We start from the raw sequence: 27,266 nt of genomic DNA, 5'->3' as shown, positions 1-27,266 counted from the left end.
CTGCACTCTCAAACTGCACTCTCAAACTGCACTCTCAACTCTCAAACTGCACTCACAACTCTCATGCTGCACTCTGTAACTGCACTCTCAACTCTGAAACTGCACTCTCAACTCTGAAACTGCACTCTCAACTCTGAAACTGCACTCTCAACTCTCAAACTGCACTCTCAACTCTCAAACTGCACTCTCAACTCTCAATGTGCACTCTCAACGTGCACTCTCAACTCTCAATCTGCAATCTGCACTCTCAAACTGCACTCTCAAACTGCACTCTCAATCTGCACTCTGCACTCTCAAACTGCACTCAAACTGCACTCTCAAACTGCTCTCAAACTGCACTTTTACTTGTACCAGAGGACTCGTTTACCATAGCTTTCTAGGGCTTACAAATAAAGGGTATTTTTCCCATCACATGCAAAGCGAAATTTACGCTATTTGTAATAACACTAAAACATGGCAAGAATGTAAATCTGCTGAAACGTCATCATGTCGTGTACATGTTGCAATTCCCCTACTGTGTGTGTTCCTTCTCTCGAAGCGATTTCAAATATAATCAAAGAAGGGTCAGGGGCTTAGTCGGGGAAGGTCGCCAGACATCTATGTAGGTCTGCAACTCCTTAATATGTTTAGCTGATTCATTGGTGTCTGCATCAATACCACGCCTGGGCAGCAGCAAATGGCTACACGGCTGCATTAACTGAGGGCAACTAGGCACACGTTAAAACACCCACACGCCTCCCCTTTAGCAGCCGACAACAGACATCATCCTTTAACTCTACAAAAGTTACCAGTCGGTACCAAACCAGAATAACCGAGAAACGCATGCAAAATAGCCATTTTCAAGAAAACAAAAACATGGCTTACCACTGGCAACTTGTGTAAGATACCTCGCACCTAGTAACAACCAGCGACCACTAAAAAGAAAGGTTTGCGCCGCGGATGCTGCAGTGTGGTAAAGGTGGGCTGGGTGTGTGCAGGCTGGACATTTCAACTACACCCGCTGGCCTCTCATTTTTCCCGAGGCACACTCATTCGACATTTTTTCGGCCCCTTCATACTGTGATCTGACTCTTTGAAGCAAGTTTGGCAGTTTAATCAGGCCTCCTGTCAGCAAACCCGCTTATCAGGACAGTGTGACTGAATAAGGCTGCTCCTATCTCTTCCCCCCAGGCGTGAATGCCCATTCCCTGGTGGCTGCTGCAGGGCGCCCTTTCCATGATCACTGTGAGGCCCTCTCTGCCTCGCCTTCTCCACTAATGGCAAGGAAAACAGCTTCGCAATCGCTCCCTATTCGCACCTCTCTTCAGCCGAACACAGGGTACAGAAAAGCTCCACCAAACTATGCTACAACGAGGGGTGAATCAGCTACTCTTTGCACGGTACAAGAAAGTGAACAATTATTTCGGATGGCCGCTCGCAGTAGAACACTGAACATTGGCGTTTTCTTTTCTTCCTTGCCGCTGTTACAAACCCTCTGCTTTTTCCCTGCCACGGACGCTGGGACCCTGTGAGCTTGTGGAGTTATCGGAATACGAGGAGTTCCCTGACTACGAGGATAATTAGCGGCAGCTCGGGACTGGAGCAGCTGCGCGCTGAGCGCTGCTGAATGGTGAACGCGCCCGGCCATCTGGATTCACTTACGGAGGCACCCTGACAGCTCCTAATTATAATTAATGTACTTCTTTGCGCGAGCACGAACGAAAAATGCCCAAGATGGTGGAACAAAACTACATTTACCCTATCACTTCAAGCCTATTAAAACGACAACACAACGAAGACGAATCACTGGCCAGATGACAGAACACACTAAAGAATGTGTGGAATTTCTCTCGCCAAAGCCCTAGGAGATACTTTTTTTTTCTCTTCTTTACCATTAGGATCTCGAAACTCCTCCCACTTACGTGGGCGGAGGCCTCGCCCTAAAAAAGTGAGGTGACAGCTGAAGTTAGAATTGCCACTTTTTTCAGATAAAAATACCAGATATTTGTTCAGTTTTGAAATGGGCCCTTCGGAATTGTATTTTAACACAAATTCGTGTAAAGTAAAAAATCTGCTGTATTTCTTGAGGTAATGGCTTTAGCTATTGATGAACCACATGCAATTACAATTGAATCGCCTCTTTTAATGCCAGGAAGCAGTCTGATAAAGAGAGATGAACTAACCATTAGCCTGAAATTTAGTTTAAAAAGCTGCCTTGCAGAATTTACAGGGCGCAACGGAGCATGTGCGTGCACACACACACACACGTGCACAGTCACAGACACATGCACACATACACACATACACACACACATGCACCCACACACACAAACCTTCACAGCTTGGAAATAGTTTTGTACTTTTGAAGTGAAAAAAATATTTATGCTTTTATTTACTGGGAAAAATATCATTCCTGATTTAGCAAATTTTTTTTGTTGCAAGTCTTTATTTAAAAATACCGACCTCAACCGTAAGTGTGCTCTATCAACACAAATAATTAAATCTAGGGCAACAAATTACTGGTCAGGTGGCAAATGTAGGGTATGGGTACGTCATGGAGGAGAGAAGATGAGGCAAGTGGAGGAAAAACAGTGGCAAAATGTTAGAGACTTGTGGAGAAAGTAAGCTAGTGGTGGCAGTAAGAGGGGCAGAACCAGGGAGAGAAGGTTGGAGGCTGGGTAGAAACGAGAGGTGAATCGAGAACGGAGGAGAGGTGTAGATGTAAAGATACTGAACCAGCAAGGGACAGGAAGAGCCTGGCCATAGGCAAAAGGGCAGAGGCAGTGTTTTAAATGGGACAGTACTCACAGGTACAGCGTACTGCCACTTCTTATTTTTATTACTGTTAATACCTGCACTTTGTAGGAGAGTAGGGTCTGCAATCCTATGATCACCCAGATTTTTGCTTTTTGCTTCACTGGTTTACGACTTTCCCTGGCTGTGGGCCTGCTAATCAGACCCACAGCCTAGCTGTTCTCTCTACTCCAAATTGTACCCAGGTACTGAATTGGCACTGGGCCCTCTCCAAGTCCCTTTACCCAGGGCTGAGGTGCACCCAGAAGTCTCCCAGGGGCTGCAGCATGTATTATGCCACCCCTGGGCTGACTAACTAAATCAGACACAACTGGCTGCTTGACAGCTGAGGCAAAGTGGTGTAATCACCCTTTGCTTTAGATATAGTATTCCTATATCTAAACCTAAATGGACACACAGATCTCCTATCAGTCACTCCTATGGCAGGCCTTGACAATCCTGAAGGCAGAGTGCTTGGAATCGTGTGAGATGGTGCTCTGGCATGAGCTGAGCCTGTCTGCGGCTTTCGGGATCTATCCCTTAGCCGTTTCCATGATATCGCATACCATATACTCTTAAGTGCATTATAATCCTCGCGGTTAAATGCCAACTCTGGTATCGCTTTATCAAAACATGTCGAGTAAGGTGTCATACGAATTGGAATACTAACCCCTCGCCAATTCTGGCGACGGGGTTAGCATTCCACCCTTCTAGAGGGACACGACATGTATGTAACCTGTAACCCCGGTTAAAGTTAGACAGAGCCTTAGCTCCACAAAATGGATGCTGCCACCGAGACACAAGTCTGCCCTCCTGCTGCTGGGAGTCCTCCCAGCCCAGGAGGCAAGGACAAAGGGTTTCCTGCCAGGGGCGGTGCCAGCACCGTCCCAGACAGGATTTTGTGTATCCTAGGTAGGCAGGGCTTTAGAGGAAGGTGACTGCAAGTGGCACCCCGGTGCTCACTGTGCATAGGCCGCCTGCCAGCAACTTCTTTCTTCAGGCTCCTGGATCTTCAGCGAGGGTTTCCGACGCAACTTGAACCCTATGCAGCCGCAGCCCCTGGGCTAGGTAAACTGAGTGCTCCGGTGCTCCAGCATAGTCCAACACCCTAAGTGTTCGGATCCACCCTTGTTTTCGACCCACCTAGTCGGGTTCGCCCGAGAACAGTAACTTTGTGAAGTGCTAGTATCCATAGACTTGTTCCCGCAATACGCGTGAGAGTTCCCACTCTGCACACGGCGTCCCTAGGCCTCCTGCTTCTAATCTAAGGGTTCAGCATTGTAGGCCTAGCGTTTCTACAGTCTAGAAAAGTATTACTTACCTGCTAGTAACTTCGCATTCCACTTCTTGTGTATATGGTTTTTCGTGCCCCTCGGGCATTTGTGTAAATTGTGCGACTTTCAGTAATTCTTTAAGAGTTTTGTTGTGTGCTTAGCTCCCTGTCTCATAAAGAGCCAGGGTAGTCTTGTTATAAATAAATACACTTTATTTTTGATAAACAACTTGTGTGGTGTCCTTTCACTTGGTGTTCAAGGGGTAATGTGATGGTAAAACAGCTGGCTTAACACGCCCTCTAGAGTCTTAGCCTTAGACTGCTCGTATCCATGCTACTAGGATAGCTGGTCTATAAGGTTGACTTACAACCAATCATCAATAAGGGTTGTTTGGACTGATATAGAGTGCTCACTAGAATAGTGAACATTATATATCAGGCCAACTTCTCACATTGGTGAGCAGCGGTTGGGATTTGAGCTTGCTGTTGTTTTACCACGCATATCCTAAGAATATCATTTGAAAGATCACATAAGTACTAAGGTACATATAACTAAGCTTAGAATACTCTGAGTTCTACTGAACCAGCTGTTGTAGCTCCTAGGGCCTAGCACACCCTAAACTACAACTCTAGCAAGGGATCAGTAGGTAAACATATAGTGTAGGTAAGTGCACCACTTACACCTCACTAGAAAAGCATGTCTACCCATGGAGAGTCTACTGAGACTCCCCTTGTGGATCTTGACCCTCCACAGGTCAAATCAAGATATGCAGCTCTCAGTTTCCAGGAGATGAGACAAGTGTGTACCTCCAGGAAACTGAAACAGGGGTCTAACCCCACCATTCCCTTTCTGATAGGTCTCTTAGAGACATATGATGCGAGAAAGATTTCTCAGCTAGATGGGAATATGCCAGCCTTAGAGGGTACCACTGGGGATCCAGACCTCCACAACACTGTAAATGCAGTTGAGGAGGAGGATCCTGAGGAACTCTCTGGGGATGAGGCAGACAAAGGTCTTGAGGTAGTCAGAAGGCTAACTAGGGCCAACTTAGACTTGCTTGGGCTAGGATCTGGGGGACCCCCAGTACTGACCCTAAGTAGGCCTAGCCTTGGAGTTAGGAGAGATAGATCTCTTTCTAGGGACTCCAATAGATCTCTGCACTCTAATGCCTCTTCTCAGAGGAGAAGGAACTCTCCCCAGAGGAGATTGACTTCCCCTCAGAGAATAGAGCATGAAGCCAGAATGAGACAGGCTGCTCTGAGGATTGAAAGGGAAGAACTTGCCCTGGCCAAAGAAAAGCTTGCCTTTGCTAGAGAGCAGCAGATGAGTGGGTTAGTTCCCACTGGTGGCAGCAATCTCCCAAGAGAAAAAGAGAAGGGTTTAGATACTAAATACCTGACAAAAATAGTGCCCCCCTTTAAGAAAGGGGATGACATCCAGAAATGGATGGCTGCTTTAGAGAGGGCCTGCACTGTGCAGGGCATTCCCCAGAGTCAGTGGGCAGCTATACTGTGGCTCTCCTTTGATGGCAAAGGTAGAGATAAGCTCCTCACTACAAGAGTGGAGGATGCTAACAATTACCAGGTCCTGAAGAATACACTGGTTGATGGGTTTGGTTTAACCACTGAGCAGTACAGGTTGCTGTTCAGAGACACCCAGAAAACTCAGTCTCAGGACTGGTCTGACTTTGTGGATTGTGCCACTAAGGCTTTGGAGGGCTGGTTGCTGGGTAGCAAGGTTACTGATTACACAGGGTTGTATAATCTCATGATGAGAGAACAGATTTTAAATAATTGTCAGAACCAGTTGTTGCACCAGCACCTTGTTGATTCAGATCTGACCTCTCCCCAAGAATTGGGAAAGAAGGCAGACAAATGGGTCAGAACAAGGATCAAGCAGAACCAGAACCAGAACCAGGGTGGTCAGAAGAAAGCAGACCAGAAGGGTAATACCAAGAGTGAACAAAATGACCAGAAGTCTTCAACAGGTCCCCAACAAACCAAAGAGGGTGGGGGTCAGGCTTCACAGCAGAAAAAGAAGACTCAAGAAGGCCAGTCAAAAAGGTGGTGCCAGTACTGTAAAAGTAAGTCTCACTGGTTTAGTGAGTGCACCAAAAGAGGAGGGCAAACTTCTACCACTACAGCCCCTAAGGCAACTGCACCCCCTAGTACAGTCAGTAGTGGTAGTGCACCTCCCAAGGGATTAGTTGGGTTAACCTTGGGAACTGAGGAGTCTGACAACTTAGTTGGCACACTCACTCAGGCTGTCCTTGTCTGTACAGGGGATATGGATATGTCCCCTGATGTAAGTCCCAATACTTTGGGCAAATACAGGCAGACACCTTTGATAAATGGCAAAATGGCTCAGGCCTATAGGGACACTTGTGCCAGTGTCACCATGGTGACACCTAACTTTGTGGACCCTGGACAGATCATGCCAGGTACAGATTTCCTGGTGACCAATGCCAGCAACGTCACTACCAGTCATAGTATGGCGATTGTTGCTTTCTCCTGGGGAGGGGTAAGTGGCCAAAAGAAAGTTGTGGTTAGTTCAGACCTCCCAGTGGATTGTTTGTTGGGCAATGATTTGGAGTCATCACTATGGTCAGAAGTGGAGCAGAGGACTCACATGGAAATGTTAGGCTTGCCAGCACATGTGCTTGCTGTGACTAGGTCACAGGCCAGAAGATGCCCCACTGAACAGGTGCTGGATCCTGGAAGAATGGACCAGACACCTTCCAGGAAAAAGAGCAGTAGGGTTAAGGCTTTGCCTTCCCCCTTGCCCCAGGTTGAGGATCAAGTCTCTGAGGAGGCTGATCTGAGAGAGCTGAGGGAAACTGAGCCTAAAGAGCTTGAACTTGATCAAGTTGAGTTTCTGGGCTCAGGGGGACCCTCCAGAGAAGACCTGGGGAAGGCCCAGTTAGACTGCCCTTCCCTTGAACCCCTCAGACAGCAGGCTGCTGCTGAGGCTGCAGGGAATGCCACAGGTGCCCATAGGGTATACTGGGAAGATGGACTCCTATACTCTGAGGCAAGAGACCCCAAGCCTGGTGCAACCAGGAGGCTGGTCATCCCCTTGTCTCAGAGGGGTTTCCTTCTCACCTTGGCCCATGAGATTCCCCTTGCAGGTCACTTACTCACTTGCTTTTCTGTTGCTGGTTTTAGTGTTGTGTTGTGTCTGCCTTTCCCTGCGCCAGGACGCTCCTTCGCTGGAGCATCTGTGCGCATTAAAAATGTAACATAACATAACATAACATAACTTAGGCCAGACAAAGACTTGGGACAGGCTTGTCTCACACTTTCACTGGCCTCACATGAGTGAGAATACCAAGGAGTTTTGTCGCTCCTGTGTCACTTGCCAAGCCAGTGGTAAGTCAGGTGGCACAACAAAAGCCCCCCTCATACCACTACCTGTGGTGGGGGTTCCCTTTGAAAGAGTGGGGATTGACATTGTTGGTCCAATGGAACCCCAGACAGCATCAGGGCACAAGTTTATACTGGTGGTGGTGGACCATGCCACCAGGTATCCTGAAGCGATTCCACTTAGGACCACTACAGCACCTGTAGTGGCAAGGGCCCTAGTTGGAGTGTTCTCCAGAGTGGGCTTCCCTAAGGAGGTTGTTTCTAACAGAGGTGCAAACTTCATGTCAGGATATCTGACTGCAATGTGGAAGGAATGTGGTGTCAACTACAAGTTCACCACACCCTATCATCCACAGTGCAATGGGCTTGTTGAGAGATTTAACAGGACCCTCAAAGGGATGATTCATGGACTACCTGAAAAGCTCAGGCGTAGATGGGATGTCCTGATACCCTGCCTCTTGTTTGCTTACAGAGAGGTCCCACAGAAGGGGGTTGGCTACAGCCCTTTTGAACTTCTGTATGTGCATCCTGTAAGAGGACCCCTGTGTTTGGTGAAGGAAGGATGGGAGAGACCTCTCAAAAAGCCTGCAACCAACATAGTGGACTATGTACTTGGTCTCCGCTCCAGGATGGCTGAATACATGGAGAAGGCAACTAAAAACCTTGAGGCCAGCCAAGAACTCCAAAAAGCTTGGCATGACCAGAAGGCTGTCCTGACTGTATACCAGCCTGGACAGAAGGTGTGGGTGCTGGAGCCAGTGGCCCCAGCAGCACTCAAAGACAAATGGTCTGGGCCCCACACCATCATTGAGCAAAAGGGAGAGGTCACCTACCTGGTGGACCTTGGAACCCCCAGGAGCCCCCTCAGGGTGCTCCATGTGAACAGGCTCAAGGCATATGTCGACAGGAAGGACATGAGCTTGCTCATGGCCACAGATGAGGGACAGGAGGAAGAGAGTGACCCTCTCCCAGACCTGCTCACTCAGAATCCTGATGATGGATCAGTAGATGGTGTTGTCTTTTGTGGCAGCCTCTCTGAACCTCAGCAGCAGGATTGTAGACAAGTTCTGCAATCCTTTAGACATATGTTCTCTCTGACACCCAGCCAAACTGATTGGTGTACCCATGAAGTGGACACTGGAGACAGTCTGCCTGTTAAGAGTAAAATCTACAGACAGCCTGATCATGTCAGAGACTGCATCAAGACAGAAGTGCAGAAAATGTTGGAGCTGGGAGTCATTGAGCCCTCAGATAGCCCTTGGGCTAGCCCAGTAGTTCTAGTGCCAAAGCCTCACACCCAGGGTGGTAAGAAAGAGATGAGGTTTTGCGTAGACTACAGAGGACTCAATGCAGTCACTAAGACTGATGCCCACCCAATACCAAGAGCAGATGAACTTATAGATAGATTGGCTTCTGCCAACTACTTAAGTACATTTGATCTGACAGCTGGGTATTGGCAAATCAGGTTAGCTGAGGAGGCCAAGCCCAAGACAGCATTTTCTACCCCTGGTGGGCATTATCAATTTGTGGTAATGCCCTTTGGTTTGAAAAATGCACCTGCCACCTTCCAAAGGCTGGTGAATCAAGTTCTCACTGGGTTTGATGACTTCTGTGCAGCATATCTTGATGATATAGCTGTCTTTAGTTCCACCTGGGAGGATCACCTGGTCCACCTGAGGAAAGTGTTAGAGGCACTGCAAAAGGCAGGTCTCACTATCAAGGCCACTAAGTGCCAGATAGGGCAGACACAGGTTGTATACCTGGGCCACCTTGTAGGTGGAGGCCAGGTTCAACCCTTGGAGAGCAAGATACAGGCCATCAAGGACTGGGCTCCTCCAACCACCTAGACTCAGGTTCGAGCTTTCTTGGGCCTGACTGGGTACTATAGGAAATTTGTCAAGAATTATGGGTCCATTGTGACTCCACTTAATGACCTGACAAGTAAAAAGATGCCAAAGAAAGTTCAGTGGACAGCAAGCTGTCAGAAAGCATTCAATGACCTAAAGCAGGCCATGTGCACAGCACCTATCCTAAAGAGTCCAGATTACTCCAAGACCTTCATTGTCCAAACAGATGCTTCTGAGTTGGGTGTGGGAGCTGTTCTATCTCAGCTGAATTTTGATGGTAACGACCAGCCTATTGCTTTTATTAGCAGAAGGCTGACCCCCAGAGAGAAAAATTGGTCAGCTATTGAGAGGGAGGCCTTTGCTGTGGTGTGGGCCCTGAAAAAGTTGAGGTCATACTTATTTGGCACTCACTTTAAGATTCAGACCGACCACAAGCCCCTCTTATGGCTAAATCAGATGAAGGGTGAAAACCCCAAACTACTTAGGTGGTCCATTTCCCTACAGGGGATGGATTTTACAGTGGAGCATAGACCTGGTACTGATCATGGCAATGCTGATGGGCTCTCCAGGTATTTCCACTTAGAGCAAGAAGACTCACCTGGTCAAGGTTAGCTTATTGTCCCAAAGTTTGGGGGGGGGGTCATGTAGGAGAGTAGGGTCTGCAATCCTATGATCACCCAGATTTTTGCTTTTTGCTTCACTGGTTTACGACTTTCCCTGGCTGTGGGCCTGCTAATCAGACCCACAGCCTAGCTGTTCTCTCTACTCCAAATTGTACCCAGGTACTGAATTGGCACTGGGCCCTCTCCAAGTCCCTGTACCCAGGGCTGAGGTGCACCCAGAAGTCTCCCAGGGGCTGCAGCATGTATTATGCCACTCCTGGGCTGACTAACTAAATCAGACACAACTGGCTGCTTGACAGCTGGGGCAAAGTGGTGTAATCACCCTTTGCTTTAGATATAGTATTCCTATATCTAAACCTAAATGGGCACACAGATCTCCTATCAGTCACTCCTATGGCAGGCCTTAACAATCCTGAAGGCAGAGTGCTTGGAATCGTGTGAGATAGTGCTCTGGCATGAGCTGAGCCTGTCTGCGGCTTTCGGGATCCATCCCTTAGCCGTTTCCATGATATCGCATACCATATACTCTTAAGTGCATTATAATCCTCGCGGTTATGTGCCAACTCTGGTATCGCTTTATCAAAACATGTCGAGTAAGGTGTCATACGAATTGGAATACTAACCCCTCGCCAATTCTGGCGACGGGGTTAGCATTCCACCCTTCTAGAGGGACACGACATGTATGTAACCTGTAACCCCGGTTAAAGTTAGACAGAGCCTTAGCTCCACAAAATGGATGCTGCCACCGAGACACAAGTCTGCCCTCCTGCTGCTGGGAGTCCTCCCAGCCCAGGAGGCAAGGACAAAGGGTTTCCTGCCAGGGGCGGTGCCAGCACCGTCCCAGACAGGATTTTGTGTATCCTAGGTAGGCAGGGCTTTAGAGGAAGGTGACTGCAAGTGGCACCCCGGTGCTCACTGTGCATAGGCCGGCTGGAACCAGTTCCAGGGGCACTCCAGCCCCTGATCTGGGGAAAGCCCGCCAAAGGAGAGGGGTGTAACCACCCCCTCCTAGTCCCACCCATAGGGCAGGACTTAGTCGCGTGCCAGCCCCTTTTTGCAGGATAAAGGTAGGAACTGGCCCCCTTCCAAATTAGATCAATCTTTGAATCCTGAACCGACCTTCTACACGAAGAACTCAAGACTCTTCCCAAGATTTCTCCCTTGTGACTAAGGAGTAGTCACCCTGCAGCAGCAGGCACCAACCAAGTATCGCGGTTTGTTGCCAGTCTCTCCTCCGGATCAAGACTGCTCCAGCACGACGAGAACCGGCTTCCCTGGCACCTCTGACCTCAACCTACATCATCAGTCCAGCTGTGATCCGTGGGTGCGACGAGACCTCGAGGGACCGGCCATCTTCAGAACTGCACGACGCTTGTCCAGCACGACCACCGAGTGACCCTCGACTGAGTGCTTTGGGGTAAGAGAAGCCCCGACCCTGAGCAGCTCCAGCACCGAAGTTCAGCCCCCCTGCATCCACGAGATCTGCGTGGGGCCCTTCTGCTTTTTGCTGCTCACCGCGTTGTCCAGGTCACTTGCCCGTTGGCTAGTGACCCTCTGACGACGAACTCTAACGACAAACACCGCTGGTCTGGTTGCTCCAGACTGGCCCTTGCTTCCCTCCTTCAGAGAAGTACCCAGGACCCTCCTGGTCCACTCAAGACGCCATTTTAGGTCCACCGCGTGGGCCTTGCATTTGCCAAGACTTGTTGCCCAATCCTGGGTCCAGCGACGTCGACAGCAAGTACCTTCGTGGGACAGCTCGCACCTCCATCCTGGTCGCCGACAACGCCTCCTGGTCCGAGAGACTGCAGAGCCCAGCAGCGCCCACTCACCTGGCTGAGGTGACTTCGTCCGGTGCCATCCTGGTGCCCACCTAAATCACTGGCTAGTGATTCAGAACTTGGTCCCCTCTGCTTACAGGTTTCTTCTTCCCTGATCCAGGCTTGGATCACCACGAACTCCTTCACTGGCCGCCTGCCAGCAACTTCTTTCTTCAGGCTCCTGGATCTTCAACGAGGGTTTCCGACGCAACTTGAACCCTATGCAGCCGCAGCCCCTGGGCTAGGTAAACTGAGTACTCCGGTGCTCCAGCATAGTCCAACACCCTAAGTGTTCGGATCCACCCTTGTTTTCGACCCACCTAGTCGGGTTCGCCCGAGAACAGTAACTTTGTGAAGTGCTAGTATCCATAGACTTGTTCCCGCATTACGCGTGAGAGTTCCCACTCTGCACACGGCGTCCCTAGGCCTCCTGCTTCTAATCTAAGGGTTCAGCATTGTAGGCCTAGCGTTTCTACAGTCTAGAAAAGTATTACTTACCTGCTAGTGACTTCGCATTCCACTTCTTGTGTATATGGTTTTTCGTGCCCCTCGGGCATTTGTGTAAATTGTGCGACTTTCAGTAATTCTTTAAGAGTTTTGTTGTGTGCTTAGCTCCCTGTCTCATAAAGAGCCAGGGTAGTCTTGTTATAAATAAATACACTTTATTTTTGATAAACAACTTGGTCCTTTCACTTGGTGTTCAAGGGGTAATGTGATGGTAAAACAGCTGGCTTAACACGCCCTCTAGAGTCTTAGCCTTAGACTGCTCGTATCCATGCTACTAGGATAGCTGGTCTATAAGGTTGACTTACAACCAATCATCAATAAGGGTTGTTTGGACTGATATAGAGTGCTCACTAGAATAGTGAACATTATATATCAGGCCAACTTCTCACAAACTTCACTACTGCCTAGCAGAGTACCAGTACTCATGAAAAGTAAGCTAATTGGCTGCTAGTGCTGGTGAGCACTAGGCTGTCCGAGAAGAAGGTGCCTCTGACAGTCAAGGCGCTTCTGTAGTCCTTAGCTCATCAGCTTTTGTGTATATGTCTGCTTGTTTCTTTGGGTGTGTGCACGCTTGATGATATACAGCATTGTGCCAAACAACAACAAATAACGGTATGACATTAAGAAGTTGCAAATATTACAAAACAAGGACATTTTTATCATCTTATGCTGTTTGGCTTTCATTGTGTGTAATGATGTAACCTGTTTTCTTAACATAATGCATTTCCGTTATGTTTTGATATGTGCTGCAACAGGTGTAGAAGTTATTATGTATCATCATATCTTGGCCTTAGCCCCGCCCATAGCCCCGCCCACTTGCCACACCTCTAGCTCTTTTTAATGAGTATCTGCACTTATTTTTTCTCATTTAAAGCACTGGCTCTTTCTATGTGTGCTGTAAAATGCCACTATTGATTGTTTATGTGCAGGATGGTGTCCTCTCCTGTACATAAGCAATCACCCCTGAAGCACTGGCATCCTTGCAACATGGCGCAAGTGTACCTGCACTGGTGCTAGGCAGCTTTTTGTAGCTGCAGCGCTAAGGGAAAAATCAAGGGGTGTACCCTAATTTTGTAAATACGGTGCATCCCTGCATTTTGAAAATTGCAGAGTGCCGCCAATGTTGGCGTAAAACCGCGCTATCGCATTTTCTTGTAAATATCCCCCTTTATGTCTTTTGTAGCAGGGTGCAGAGATATCAACAGAGATGAGGTCTTCCTCTCAGTGTGGTTGTTTTGTGAAACATTGGAAGTGGAGTTACTTAGCCCGCGATTGTCTTATGTTCCCCCCATCCGAACTGATGTGTTTTAAAATTTTCTGCTTTTTTAAAGAATTTTTAAATGTTTATTAAAAGAAAAATGAATGGGTATGGGTGAATTGTAGATATTTTAAAAAATATTGTGTGTAATCATTTTTTGTATCAGTATTTTATTGAAGCACTATTGGCACTTTGTTAGACCGCTAAAAATAATAACCCCATTCAACCCTTACTGCTTCAGATCATATTTGTGGGAATGTTAATTAACTATGTGTGTTGCATTACAAAGTATTAGTAAAACATTTGCACTTTAATTAATGCATTAGCACTTTAGTTAGTACTGTTGAAAATAATTGCTGCTTTTTTTGATTCTCTTTTTGACAAGTTCATCTCCTAACAAAAAAACTTTTTTAACACCCATTGTCTTTCGTAATGTTTGTCTTTGCTGATAACCGATGATTTTTAGACTAAAAGCCGATTGATATGATACTTTTGCCCTTTTATGTGATGTATTAGATTACTTACCCTCGCAGTTGAAATTTAGTGAAAATGAGGTATTAATGAGGTATTAATTTTTGTATCTTAACAACTGATGTTTTTTAGTAAACCAGATTTACGAGGCTAATTATATTGTATCGATAGGTGTAATTGTGAAATTGTTTTTTATCTTTTTGCTTTGTATGAAAAAGCTGTTTTTATTCTGTATTTTATGTGGAATTCCATGGAATTCCAAATCATAATAACAAAAAAAAAATTGAGTTACTTAGCCTACTGACAACAAAAACTTCTGCCTCCCCCCATTGATTTTGAGGTTTTCTTTTTCCACCCATCTAACTTTTATTTGCAATGTTATCCAATATAATTTGTTATCGTATGCTACTGTTTGTGGATGCTAGGAAGACAGATATGTTCCTGCACTTTCATTTTTGTGTTTATTTACCCAACATTTATGTTTTTCTACATGCGCAGGTGGTGACCCTCACTATTACTGTATACCTTCCGTATTTCTTCCCTTGTACTCCTGTCATGAATGAAACCAATCTACAATTTGAAACCCAGCCTGAGCAGTAAGTCGAAAAAATGTATTTTTCTGTATGTCCACATATTGCTGCAATCAAGCCTGATCAATACCCCTAAAAAAGAATCTATCCTCATCTCATCAACCCCTACCCACTCCACACCCACCGTCTTCCATTTCTAATCGAATGATTGGGCAGAAAGTCTGCAAAACACATGCAACAGATTCATTAGGATTTGACCCAGTACTCAGAGCACAGAGTAAATGTGCCTAGATTTGACCGGATGTGAAGGTCCTTTGTTCACAAAGTGGCTTTTGCATCTTGTAGAGGCGGCTGACTGCTCAGTGCACATGATGGCGGCCAGCCTCATAATGTGGAGGATTTAGGCCAATGGCGCTACCAGACTCACTGAAGTGGAAGACGTCACATCTCACACTGATTGACCTTAATGATATCAGAGGGGGTGGCATTTCACTCCCTTTGACCCACCTAATGACATCACAGGAAGTTCCTTTAGCCATCATTTGCTCAGATAATGGACACTGTATTTTAAAATTATAATCTTTACTCAAATCTCAAGGCTTCACCATGATATTAAACACTGATTGTAACCAAGCAGCTTCATTATTTCAATAAACATTGATAGATAGCAAGCAGACACAGCCAGGTAACCACACCAACAAATCCCTCTAAAGTTTTCTTGTGGGAGATTAATCGTGCCTAAAGGTTTAGCAGGTTTTGTCTGAAGCAAAACCTACTGACTGCAGGTTTTTCACCTACATGTTTTCCTTAATAATTGACCGACTTGAAGAAGTACATGAACTTGGTGCAACAAATACAATTTTGAAAAGGCTTTGCGCATTTCCGTAAGCACAACTCTGGATGCATTTCCACCAATGTGTAAAGCGAATTCCAACATATCATACCTTAGCCTAAATCATACATATACTTGCACAGGTTTCTGTAAACTTGTCACCAGGTTTCTGAAAACCAACTTAATTTTTTTCTTTTTTACATTTTTCATATTCTATAGTATTCTTGTTTCTATATTCAAACTGTAGCGCATGTGATAAAGCTGTAGTGAAATAATTGGAGGAAGTATTTCTTCCATGCGCATTTTAGCCACAGCTAGCATCATGGAGACATTTCTGACATTTTTTTAAAAAACACTTTACCTTATCCTTACTTACAGCGGGTTGCGTATGGAGTCAGAGTGCACCTAGGGTACTATGTTCCCTAGGTCTTTAATATTTTGCTTTGACATTTGTCAGATTGTATTGGGTGAGGAAGAGCAACAGTCAACTTGTTAAAAAAAAAACTGACTGGGTATTTGGGTCTGTTTGACCTACTCTATCATATAGTACTCCTGCCAGACTCACTTCCTTTCTGTATCTAGGTATGATTCTCGTAGTGATTAATTTGTTAAAAAAAAAAAAGTATGTGCTTGGGCCCAAGATATTTCTCTGGTGGTCACTGCAACTAGCGCAGACCTGAAAGAATGGCCTTAAACCGACGATATTATTTGCTTAATGCGCATTGAATAGTGAAACATGCTGCTGATGTGCTGTGTTTAAAAACAGACAAACAGCACCCCCATTTGGTGGAATATAAAGATGTGCCAGTGTTATGAAATGTGTCTGTGCTGAGCTCTGGCAAACACTGGCCCAAATTAAGAGCTGGGTTCTGGACTCCAGACTTACACTGGAGTGTCATATTTATATGCTGATGAAGATATGTTGTTAAGAAAACGATCACTCGAGACATCCACCCACATTTCTTTCTTTGTAATGCAAAACATCCCATTCTACCTGTTACCACTCTGGTCTCCCAGGATTACTGCCACTTCCTGGCCTAATCCGTTTAAGCATATTTTAAAAAATCACAGTAACTTCAAATTGCAGTGAGGCTGCCCAGTAGCCCACAGGTCATTCCATCCCTGAGGTACATGGTCTGCTTAACACTGTAGTAAAGCATCTCTTTGCAGGTTGTTTACATGGACATTGGGTAGTGAATGGTGTAGGGTTGTCCTATTTGGTTTTATTAAAATATGCTGCATCTGATTGGGATTGTCAAGGTCTCTTTGCTCTTCTGTCTTCTCCATCTACTTATTGGAATTTGAAAGAAACGTAAGGGCACACTTATCAAGAAATCACGCAGAAAGCCACCTTGCTGCGCTGCATGAAAGGGCAGGAATGCACCGTATTTTTTATAACCAAATTCTATTCTAAATACGAGCATCATCCACTGTGATGCAATTGTAATTACCACAGTAGCTCTGGAGTACAATAGTGAACTGAACAGCCATCTCAGACAGCGTTTCACTATGGCGGTTTTCCATGATATGTCCACCACCTCCCCCATATTTTCTCATGATTTTGGGGGCAACCTAGTGCCTTTTATATTGGCTGCTCGTGATGTGGACATATCAGTAGCAAGGGGGGTGAGGGCTGCTTCCACTGGCAAGCGATATCCCTTGTCACCTTTCAAGCAGGCCACCCCTTTGAAGATCCTTTCAGAACGTGCTCCTCCCAGTTCCTCCAAAAGGCCCAACAGTACCACCCGATGAGGCAAGTCAATTGAACTACCCAATACCGCAGACATTTTGAGACTCACTCCATCCCAAAAAGAGCATAGAGCCGGGCAGTCCCAAACCCCATGATAGAGATCAGCTTCAGGTAAAGAACAGCATACACATGCAGCCTGGGTTGATCAGCTCATCATAGATTGCATGAAGATAATTAGTTTGGATCATTCACAGCAGCGATGATATCTCTAACTCTCTTGGAGACAAACATGTCTCCCTCCAGTTGTCTTCCTCCAGCTTGCCCACCCAACCCTCCCACTTCCGCAGGAGAGAAGCAAAACCATCTGGGGCCGTATTATACTAGCACCCTGGGGGTGCAGCAGGTATTTGTGCCCGCTTTATGAGCTCCAAGGGCACTTTGCTATAATAAAAGGGTCTGCAGATGCTTGTGTGGCCCCTTGTGCAATACAGATAGTGTTGGTGCATATACAGCACCAGCGCTATCATTAGAGGGCGTTCCCTTATTTGCATGGGGGCATTGCCCCCATGCAAATGAGGGAATCACTTTACCTCTGAGCCTGTGCCCTATTACCAACATGGGCGCAGAGGCAATCATAAACTTAGAAGCCGCACTTTCAGTGCGGTACAAAAGGGGGTGGTGATGGAGGGAGAATCAGACTATTCAAACACTCACACCCAGTCAAAAGATCTCGGTTTGATCCATCACCGTTCTTTAGCCCACTCTGCCACCCCAGTTCAGACATGGCTATATGCAAATCAGTCTGACCCTGTGCTTCATGGGAACAGTCCAGCCCGAACTGCCAAGCCATGCCTTCCCTGGACCGGAAACAAGCTTCCGAGGACCGGTTTCTGGCATTCCAGCCGTCTTCAGCCCGGCTTGCTTGAATCCAGTGGCAAAGTGAGCAAGGGACTCACGTCTGAGCATACCCTGCCACACTTATAGCGGCCAAAACGGTACAAAAGGGGGTGGTGATGGAGGTGCGCCTTCTAAATGCAGCCTTCTAAAGGGATGAAATGGGGTCCCATGCCCCCCCAGACACCCCCTTGCAGGCGGGTGCAGTCACTCACTGCACCCTCCTGCAAATGGATCTCTCATCCCTTTTAAAAGTGCAGGTGAGTTGCTATCTACACAGAGGAACACAGTGCAGCTTTTAAACAGCTGCTCCATAGTTATTATGAATGCACTGCCCTGGGGGCAGAACTAGTTTGCAGCTGCCCGGAGGGCAGAGCAATCTTCCCGATAGGGCGCACATTCCATGTTTTATCCCTGCACACCTGATATAAGGTGCGCCATGACGCAAACATGGAAAGTGTGCCCTATCTTTAATACGGGCCCTGTTGCGTTTATAATTATTGCATAATAAATTGCAAATATGGCTGCCTTACCTAGGTGCCCCATAAAAAGTTTTGGAATTGAAAGAATTGCTTAAGGGATAGGCCATATTGGTCCCTTAATTCCTGAAATTACATCAGGGTCACTCCTCTACTAATATCCCCTAGGTTTGTAATTCGGATCCAGGCACACTTAAGTAAAACCCTCAAAACTTGAAATCTGCTGAATCCAGGTGCCCGACCATATAGGAGTCAGATCTGTCAGGCTGTGGTCCCACTGGGTTAGGTATAAAGCCGCCTTCCAGCAGAGCACCACCACTTGAGTCCAGGAAGGTACTACTAGGGGCATCTGGCCACCGTAGAGCAAGTCGGGAAGCCCTTTGAACCCCAGCAAGTGAAGTTCCAAACTGTAGGCAGGATGGTCCCCCTCCCTCCCCATGAACCATTCATTTATGGGCAGCAGATCTGCAGCAAGATAATAGCATAGATATCAGTCATACCAAGGCCACCAACAAAAGGAGACCTGCTCTGAGTTGAAGGCCACCCAATATCGCCTGCCCAGATGAAGGACGTCAGCTTTGAGGTGAAGGAACAGAACTGCCCCCTTTGCTTAATGCCAATGCAGGCACCCTTGCACCTTAGTGCAAGGGTGCTTGCATTGTAAGCAGGATTGTTTTTGTGCAGGAAGGAAAACCTTCCTACACAAAAACATTTCTCTGAGGCACAGAAATAAAGATATTTCTCCTCACTACGCCTCACCTGGGAAGGTGTAGCTTATTGACGGTTTCCGAGGTCTAACAGTATCGGTGAATCTGGGAATGCGCCAAAATTCATAGGTGGATGTGTGGGAACACTAATGCTCAATCGATGGAACGCCGCCCTGGGGCAGAGTAACGCAACACAGTGATTTGCGCTGAGTTGCTTTACTCTAGATTTATCAAGCCACTCAGGGCCATGCAAGGTAGCCTTGCGTCCCTTGATGAATCTAACTTAGTAGTTGCGTCACCCTTTTGCCCCCTTGCGTGGCAACTGACAGATAAATATGCCCCATAGTGGTCTACAATCCTTCCCTGTGCTGGAGTGACATTTTAGAACAATGTTTCTGAACACTTACATCTTATTTGAGTACAAGATCAGAAGCATCATTAATCCTTTTAGGCTGTCTTCTTGATCCTTCATTATTTATTCTCTGCCCCTTTCTTTTTTAAGTATCTTAATGACATTTTCTGCTTGCTGCACTAAAAAATATTTTGTCCAATTTTCAAAGCCAAGTCTCAACCTCCGGTTATATTCTTTGTGATCTTTGTCAAATACTTGGATCTACCATCCTGCTCACCTATTTTGGTCCACTGCCATTGTGAAATAACATTAATTATATGCAGTACGACTTGTGTGTAGATCCTTTGCAATCGATCTTTGTTTATTTTTATAACATGGACGTGCACCACTAGTGTTATAGTAAGTCGGGAGCCCAGATAACTCACTGGTACTAAGTACATTTATAACAAGGCAGTTACACTCATGGGATGGTGGAGAAGATGTGGCTTAGTGCGGCTTTGCAACTGCGGAACCAGGCCTTGGCTCAACGCCCTGGGATTCTGGGCTAATTAATTAACATTACTTTGCCTAAAGAAATCAGATCGTCAACAGAATAATTACATGTGTAACTTATCTGTTGTAAAGTGTTCTTATGGCATTGGGCCAAGTTTTCACTATATGAAACTACAAAACAAAAAAGGGATGATTTGGGGGCAGTGCGCGTGCTATTTTCTTGTGACCAGGCCAGGGTTGAGGTAGTTTGCCGGTGGCACGTGCACATTGGAAAAGTAGGTGTTGTGTTCCTTGCTGAATCACTGTAGACTGGACGGAATTCTGGGTAAGAGCAATTTAATACAGATGCTGGGTGCATAAATGGGGAAGACCTGATTGAGAAGGGGTGGATTAAATACCCATAAGATTACTTTTAAAGAAAACATTATTTCAGTATTATGAACTTTGGAGAAATGTATATTCTGCATGCCCTTCAGATCTCTGTGACACAAAAGCCCATAGTGTATGAAGGGCTCATATTTTAAATCTCATGGGTCCCGTGCTCTCCATGCCACTGGAGTAAAGCTATCCTGGCTGATGAGGGTTGAAACCCCGAAACCGGTCTTAGGAGGCTTGTTTCCAGGGAGGACCTGGCCTGGCAGGTCGGACTGGACTATTCCCATGAAGCACAGGGCAAAACTGATTTGCATATGGCTGGGTCCAAACTGGGATGGCGTAGTGGACAAAAGAACAATGGATTTAACCCAGATCTCTTGACTGGGGGAGAATGTTTGAATCATTCAGCTTTCCTCCTACTGAAGCTAAATGATTATATATCAAAGATCTCTGGGATTAGTGGCGGACCCCATACCTTAGCATACAAAGATGGATGTTCTACATCTCAGCTAACGCAGTGATCTTGCTTCAGGACCTTCACTCAGAGTGTGTTTTTAGAACTCCTGTCCTCAGTTATATGACTAGACATGTTTTCTCACAAACTGCAGCTGCATTCTCTTAATATTTCTAAGTCCTAGTGCCTGACCTGATAGAACATCCAGGGGCATTGCTGTTTGACCTTGTCCATTGTGTTTAGGCTAAATTCCAGGAAAAGAACAGAACACGAAAATATATGCAGGTTCTGTGTGAAAATGCAATGTGGCACAAAAGCAAGCGTGGCATAAAATAAATGCGGCCTACAACGTGCAAAACTAGACCAACATAGGGAAAACAACAATGGGCTGTGCAGAAAACACATAACAATAGCACTTCAATTCTCCCTGACAATATATGTACACAGAAAGGACAACAGCAAAAGGGTTGGTGTGCAAGTTTGCCGAGAGGCCTCATCCTTCAAGCAGTTCTTTATTTTTATCCAACCGCAGTTTAAATGCCTTGGCTTGCATACCTATGTACTTCAAGTCCCTGAAAGCAAAGTGCTGTTGGATAAAAGGTCAGGACGGACTGACGGTGTCCTATATGACACAGACCACAGTTTTGTGCATGCATGCAAACATTCTTAAGTGTGCCAGACACCCATTGTGCTATTTTATATAAATTAGAACACTGGGCACAGTGACCTTTACATGTAGTGCAATTTGACTACTGACTTCGTAAAATTCACATGTTTAGCAGAGTAGTGAACTTGAGAGCTTTAACACCTAAGGACCTCATAGTTTGGCCTGTAGGACTAAAACGTATAATTTCAAACATCATTTAATTTTGATGTATAGTGATCAATGCACTAACTACCCCTATGGTGGGTAAGGTGCATTCTCCTTTGCAATGGCAGCCACCACCCAATGCCTCACCTCAAATTGAACTTCACATGAAAAATGACTGCTTGAGGCATCAAATCAATAGAGTTACATGCACAGTACACTGTGCATTTACCTGCACAGCACACTTCATGGCAATGCAGTACCTACACAAAACACAAAAGCATGTCTATCCCCTTCAGAGCCTTTAGAATGAGTGAGCTGAGCCCATTCCCCCGATGATCAGAAGGGATCACAGACCTCTCTGTGTTCAGGTCACACCGTATTCGCCCACTGATCTGCCTTCAGTGAAAACTGTACTTAGATATTTTTTTCCAGCTGCAGCACCCTGCTCCTCAATACTCAGTATCCTGGTCCACTCCTTTCTTTTTCTTTTCCCCCTTTCTTATCCAGCCTCCCCACTTAGCCCTTCTCTCCCCAACTGTTGCTGACAAGAAAGAAGTTGATGGGAGAGCGTCAGGGAGAGTGGGGGAAGAGTGTGGGAAGATGTGCGCTTACAGGTTAGTCATAGCATTGAGTGAATCTGCCATGGTCTGACCTGTTTACACAAGCTGGCATGAGTGATCAACATACCACAAGGGAAATAGGGAAGAGCAGAGAACTATCCATCCCTAGCCAGCATTCTGGCTTCTTTTCCCACATGTAACAGTTTCAATCAGAGTCCATGGGGGAAGGTGTCTGGGCCCAGGAGGAGGTCACACCTCTAACGTTACGACACATTTGGTTTGGGTATTTATTACGTTTTGTGTTTTCTCTTTGCATCCTGGTACTTGCAGTTTTGTTTCCTCTCATTATAAATGCATGAGAACAAGTAACAGGAGACAAAATCAAATATGTATTTACAAAGCTAATTGAAGTCAGTGGAATATTTTTCCTCAAAAGGTGTAGGAGGATCCAGAATTTGGTTACAAACCTGTTGCCCAGTTTAGTTCCCGTGGGGTGCTAACAGGGCAAATGCCAGCCTGAGTCCCATGCCACACTTGCCATGAACAGCATCCCTACCATACATGTTTATTCAAACTCTGGCAGCCTTTCTAGAGTTGCAACAAGAGTGGCAACTATGAATTATATTTAGTAACACTAACAGTCATGCGTCTTACACCAATGCCTATTTTTCATCATCAACCTGGGTGCACATGGAGTATAAAAAGCTTCACCAAACTCCTGAGTCAGCTGGCTCGCCTGCATTTAAGTGTGATGGCTGAGAGCTTGTTAGGTGGAGCCTATTCGACATCATGTGACCTGTCTGTTGGGAGACATATTGTGGCTTACCAAGAACGTAGAGGGGCTTTGATTCCACCCATTGCTTACCATTGGCTGCCTTTCCTGTCACTCTCATTTGGCTGCTTCTTGTTTGTGCCTCAGCTTGTCAATCTTGTGTTTGCCGCTCCCTTGGAGCTTTGCCTCTTTACCAACCCTTTGATTGGCTGGCATCTCTGCTTCCAGTGCTTGCTTTTCAAGCACTATTTATTTCTTTTGTGTTTAGCACTGAGAGTGCATGTGTTTTTGCACTGTCTCACTCGTGTTTTTCACTCCCCCATTTTCCGTGTTGCTTTCCCCAAACCAAGTGTTGCTTCTGCTCCCCTTCACACCCTCGCCTGTCTTGCTTCTGCATATTCCCATCCACCCCTATCTTGCTTAAGTGTCCCCTGTTGCTTCCGTGTCCCCCGGCCATAGGCAGCCGTGTCAATGGCAACTTAAAAACAAAAATCACTTTAGCCAAGCTACATAGCATCAGTAATGCTGTGCAGCATGGCTAACCACTGGCCAATAGATTGCAAAGGTGAGTCCGAATGGCTTTCCCAATGTTTTTTTTCTCAGCAAGACGTGGTAAGTGTCACAGGTGCATGGCAATGTGGGTTCCATGCTCGCTGTGACACAGGACTCCAGCGTACATTGATCAAAAACACAAAGGACTGAAATGCAGTCCTGAGTAAATACCAGTGGCTGGGATTAATTCTAGCCCACCACTTTTTGGTGTTTTTGTTTAGTTTTTCAAATTTTTTAAAATGTAAAACAGGGCTATAAGAAAGCATTATTTGTGCACCTTTGCACTACTTCAAATATACAATTGTGATGAAATCTCCAATAATGACTTCTGAAATGTTTTAATACAATGTCATTTAACAACTCTGCCACTCAGCAGTTCCAGAGGGAAATGTAAGAACACAATTGTCCTTGTCAGTCTTGTGTTGTCCCTCCCATGGAACATTACCTCTTTACCACCTCTTTGATTGACTGGCATCTCTTTTTCCACTGCTTGCCTTTCCAGCACTACTTTCTTTTGTGATAAGCACTCTATGGGAGTGCATGTGTTTTTGAGCTGTCTCATTTGTGTACTTCTCTCCCCTGTCCTCAGTGTTGCTGCCCCCCAACCTTGTGTTGCTTTTGGCTTCAATTCTACCCTCTCCTATCTTGCTTCTACATATCCCCATTGTACCCCATTTTGCGTATGGTTCCCATATTGTTTCAGCACCCCCCAGCCTTTCCATGTGTTTCTTCAGCATCCACAGCTCCCGTTCTCTCACTGGTTTATCACGCCCCCACCCTCCATTAAGTTGCTACCACCCACGTTTTCCTTTGCTCTCTCCACCCTCTTTACAAAAGCAAAGAAATCCTTTTGAACATTTTTTTTCTTTTTAGTTACGATCCATCTTAGATTGGTTATGAAAAAGATAAAAAAGGGCTGTGTCGTTTTGTAGGCACACACATGCGTGCTGCGCGTGTCTACAAAATTACATGGGCGACTATGTCAATGGCTTTTTTTTATCAAAGGTGTCTTAGCATCAGGAATGCTGTGCAACATGGCTAAAAACTGGAAAAGAAAATAGATCCTAAAGGTGAGACGTATTGGCTTTGCCAATGCTTGTTTTTGTGTTCCCCGGCAAGACATAAGTGTGATGGGTACACGCCAATGTTGGTCTCATGCTTGCTGTGACACAGGACTCCAGCTGTACCTTGCTTGATGAGGATGGGGGGGCTTACCAAGGTTGAAGCTGATGTGAGATTGGTGTTGATCCTGTACAAAGCGTGGTTGGCTTAATAGTTCATGCTTAAAGCGGCTTAATTGTTTCTGTTGGAGCAAGGCTGATTTGCATATGACTGGTCCTATCTTTAGTAATACACTGAGCAAAAAACGAAGGACTGGAATACAGTACAGCCAGGGTAAATGCCAGTAGTTTGGATTCATTCAAGCTCACCACATTTGATTGTTTTTGCTTTATTTTTCTCATTCTTTTAATGAAAAGCATGGCTATAAGAAACATTATTTGTGCACGTGTACACGACTAAAAAGATAAATTTCTGATGAAATCTCCAATAATGGCTTCTGATATTTTTTATAACCAGGTCATATAACACCTCTGCCACTCAACAATTCCAGAGGGAGATTTCAGAATACAATTGTCCTTCGGGCAGCTCGTGGGTTGGAACAGATGGAGTCGTCCACTCAAATCAGACATTTAACCAAGGTAACAATTGATAAGGTGTAATATAATACAAGCCGATAGGACATTATTAATGACGTAGATTATTTTAATATTGAACCGCCAAAAAGCTCAAATCCATATTTTGAGTTGTGTTTTGCAAAGATAAAAGATTTATTTACACAAACTTTGAGGAATTTCAACCTTTCTGAAATGGTGTACAAATTAGGTAAATGGGGGAAAAATCTTCAAATTCACTTTTAATGGGAACATTGTCTAAAAAAATATATCTCTAAATGAGTCAACAAAAACATTTATAGAAGGGAATTTTCACCTACAAGGGACGATTTGTACAGTTAACACATTTCACAATCTTCACGGAGTGCAAGTTTATCAATTTTGTGAAATTTAACAACCAAAATGTAACTTTTACCCACCCCTCCAGTTGAGCGCATGGATTTTGTTTTCCTAAAAACTGCTTCTGTTACAGGGAAAGGTTTACAGCCTTCCCTGCTGAATCACGTAATAGTCACGTCTTTTTCTTAAATACATTTATTTCCAAGAAACTATCTTGTAGAAATATAAACCAAAAAAATCTTTTACATATTTTCTAAAAAAAACAAAAACAAATCATACAATATATATAATTAAAGAATGCAATAATTCTACGTACCAAAAATGGAATAAAATACGCACATGCTACGCAGAACATTCCCACAACATAAAGCTTTGTCCCCTTTCTCTTTCCTTTGCAGCTGCTGCTCTTTTGGTTGAAAATGGCAAGAGAGGCATCATGCTGCTGTTCAAACGTGGTACTCATGAGGAGTTTGGGTATGCATCGCTCTTCACTGCACTGACTTTTTACTTCCTTATCTCCTGCTGGACAGCAGGTACAGCTGTGGCCAGTGGTCTAGTCATCCCAATGTTGTAAGTATTGACACATGTTTGTATACTTACCTATGAAATTGTCCGTTTTCTCTTATGGCTGCCACTGAGAGTGTGTTATGCCCTGCTACTGTTACATAATATAGCTCTGCTCCCAGAGATAACTACATAAACTACATATTGAGAAGCTGATTTGCTACATTGGAACGCTAGATCTTCGTCTGTTTATCACGGAAACATTGTTGAAAATAAGACTAGTTTCTTTAGCTTCTCTTTTTATTGCAAATCGGGTACAACTATTCATGTGTTAAAACTGGTACTTTTACCTGCCTTCTAAAACTTCCTTGTCCCATATGACATGTGGCAGTGTTTCCATTTTAATGTTGTGTACTCTGCAACCTCTGTTGGTTATTGTTTGGAAGTGATTTGGAATCTTCGATCAGTGTCTAAGCAGACCAAGACAAGCAAAGGCCTCTACATTTCAAAGATGTGTTGCCCATTCTTTTTACTTTTATGTACATTTTACAAATTTGTGTATGCTTTGCATAGTGGGAGTCTGTATTCTCCTCTATTTTGTGCAATTCACGTGATTCAGGGTCATCAGTACTGTATACCCTTATTTATTTATTTATTATTTATTTATGCGTTTTTATATAGCGCGGACTTTACCCGAAGGTGTCAGAGCGCTTCACAATAGGAACAGAACTGATACATGAGAACATTACAAGTGAGCAAAATACAAAAGCAAAGGTTAAATTAAATGACGCAAAAATGACAATCGTGAGCCAACAAGATACAAGAGGTAGCAAACGGTGCATTACAAAAGTGACAATCGTGAGCCAACAAAATACAAGAGGTAGCAAACGGTGCATTGCAGGAGGAAAAAGTGACGTGTGCAGGATTACAAAAGCGTACAAAATAAACATAGAGGTAAAATACTGTAATATATGGAGGACACTCAAGCACAAGAACAAACGTTACGTAGGCACTGGTGGCACTTGTGCAGGTATCAAAACAAACAAATTTAAGAGGTAGAAAACAGTGTGTTACAAGAGAAAGTGACGGGTGCATGTTACACATGAGTCCCAAACACAGGTGGGATAAGACTGCAATAAATGGCAGACTCTCAAACCCCAAGAACACACTGGGAGGACACTTCCAAAGTCATGCAAAGTAGATTTTTCAATAATTAAAAGGGCTTCCTTCAGATAATAGAGAGGGCATGGATTACATTTGGAAGTGTCTGTGAAGGAGGAGAACTTTGAGGTCAGTTTTGAAGGCCTGGAAGGAGG

The 27,266-nt window shown here is 45.1% G+C and overlaps 1 protein-coding gene across 1 annotated transcript in view; it reads left to right on the top strand.

The window, feature by feature from the left end:
- The window catches only part of LOC144827301 (chloride channel protein C-like), a 602,170-nt gene that overhangs the window by 142,911 nt on the left and 431,993 nt on the right, over window positions 1-27,266 (top strand). Inside the window, exons 8-10 of the mRNA XM_078685669.1 lie at window positions 14,433-14,530; window positions 25,013-25,134; window positions 25,845-26,016. Coding sequence (XP_078541795.1) covers window positions 14,433-14,530; window positions 25,013-25,134; window positions 25,845-26,016 — 392 coding nt within the window. The remainder of the gene's footprint in view (window positions 1-14,432; window positions 14,531-25,012; window positions 25,135-25,844; window positions 26,017-27,266) is intronic.

Source organism: Lissotriton helveticus, chromosome 4_1, assembly GCF_964261635.1.
Source record: "Lissotriton helveticus chromosome 4_1, aLisHel1.1, whole genome shotgun sequence".
NCBI classification, from domain to species: Eukaryota; Metazoa; Chordata; class Amphibia; order Caudata; family Salamandridae; genus Lissotriton; species Lissotriton helveticus.
The sequence above is the reverse complement of the archived record's forward strand: the minus strand, read 5'-3'. Positions and strand labels throughout refer to the sequence as shown.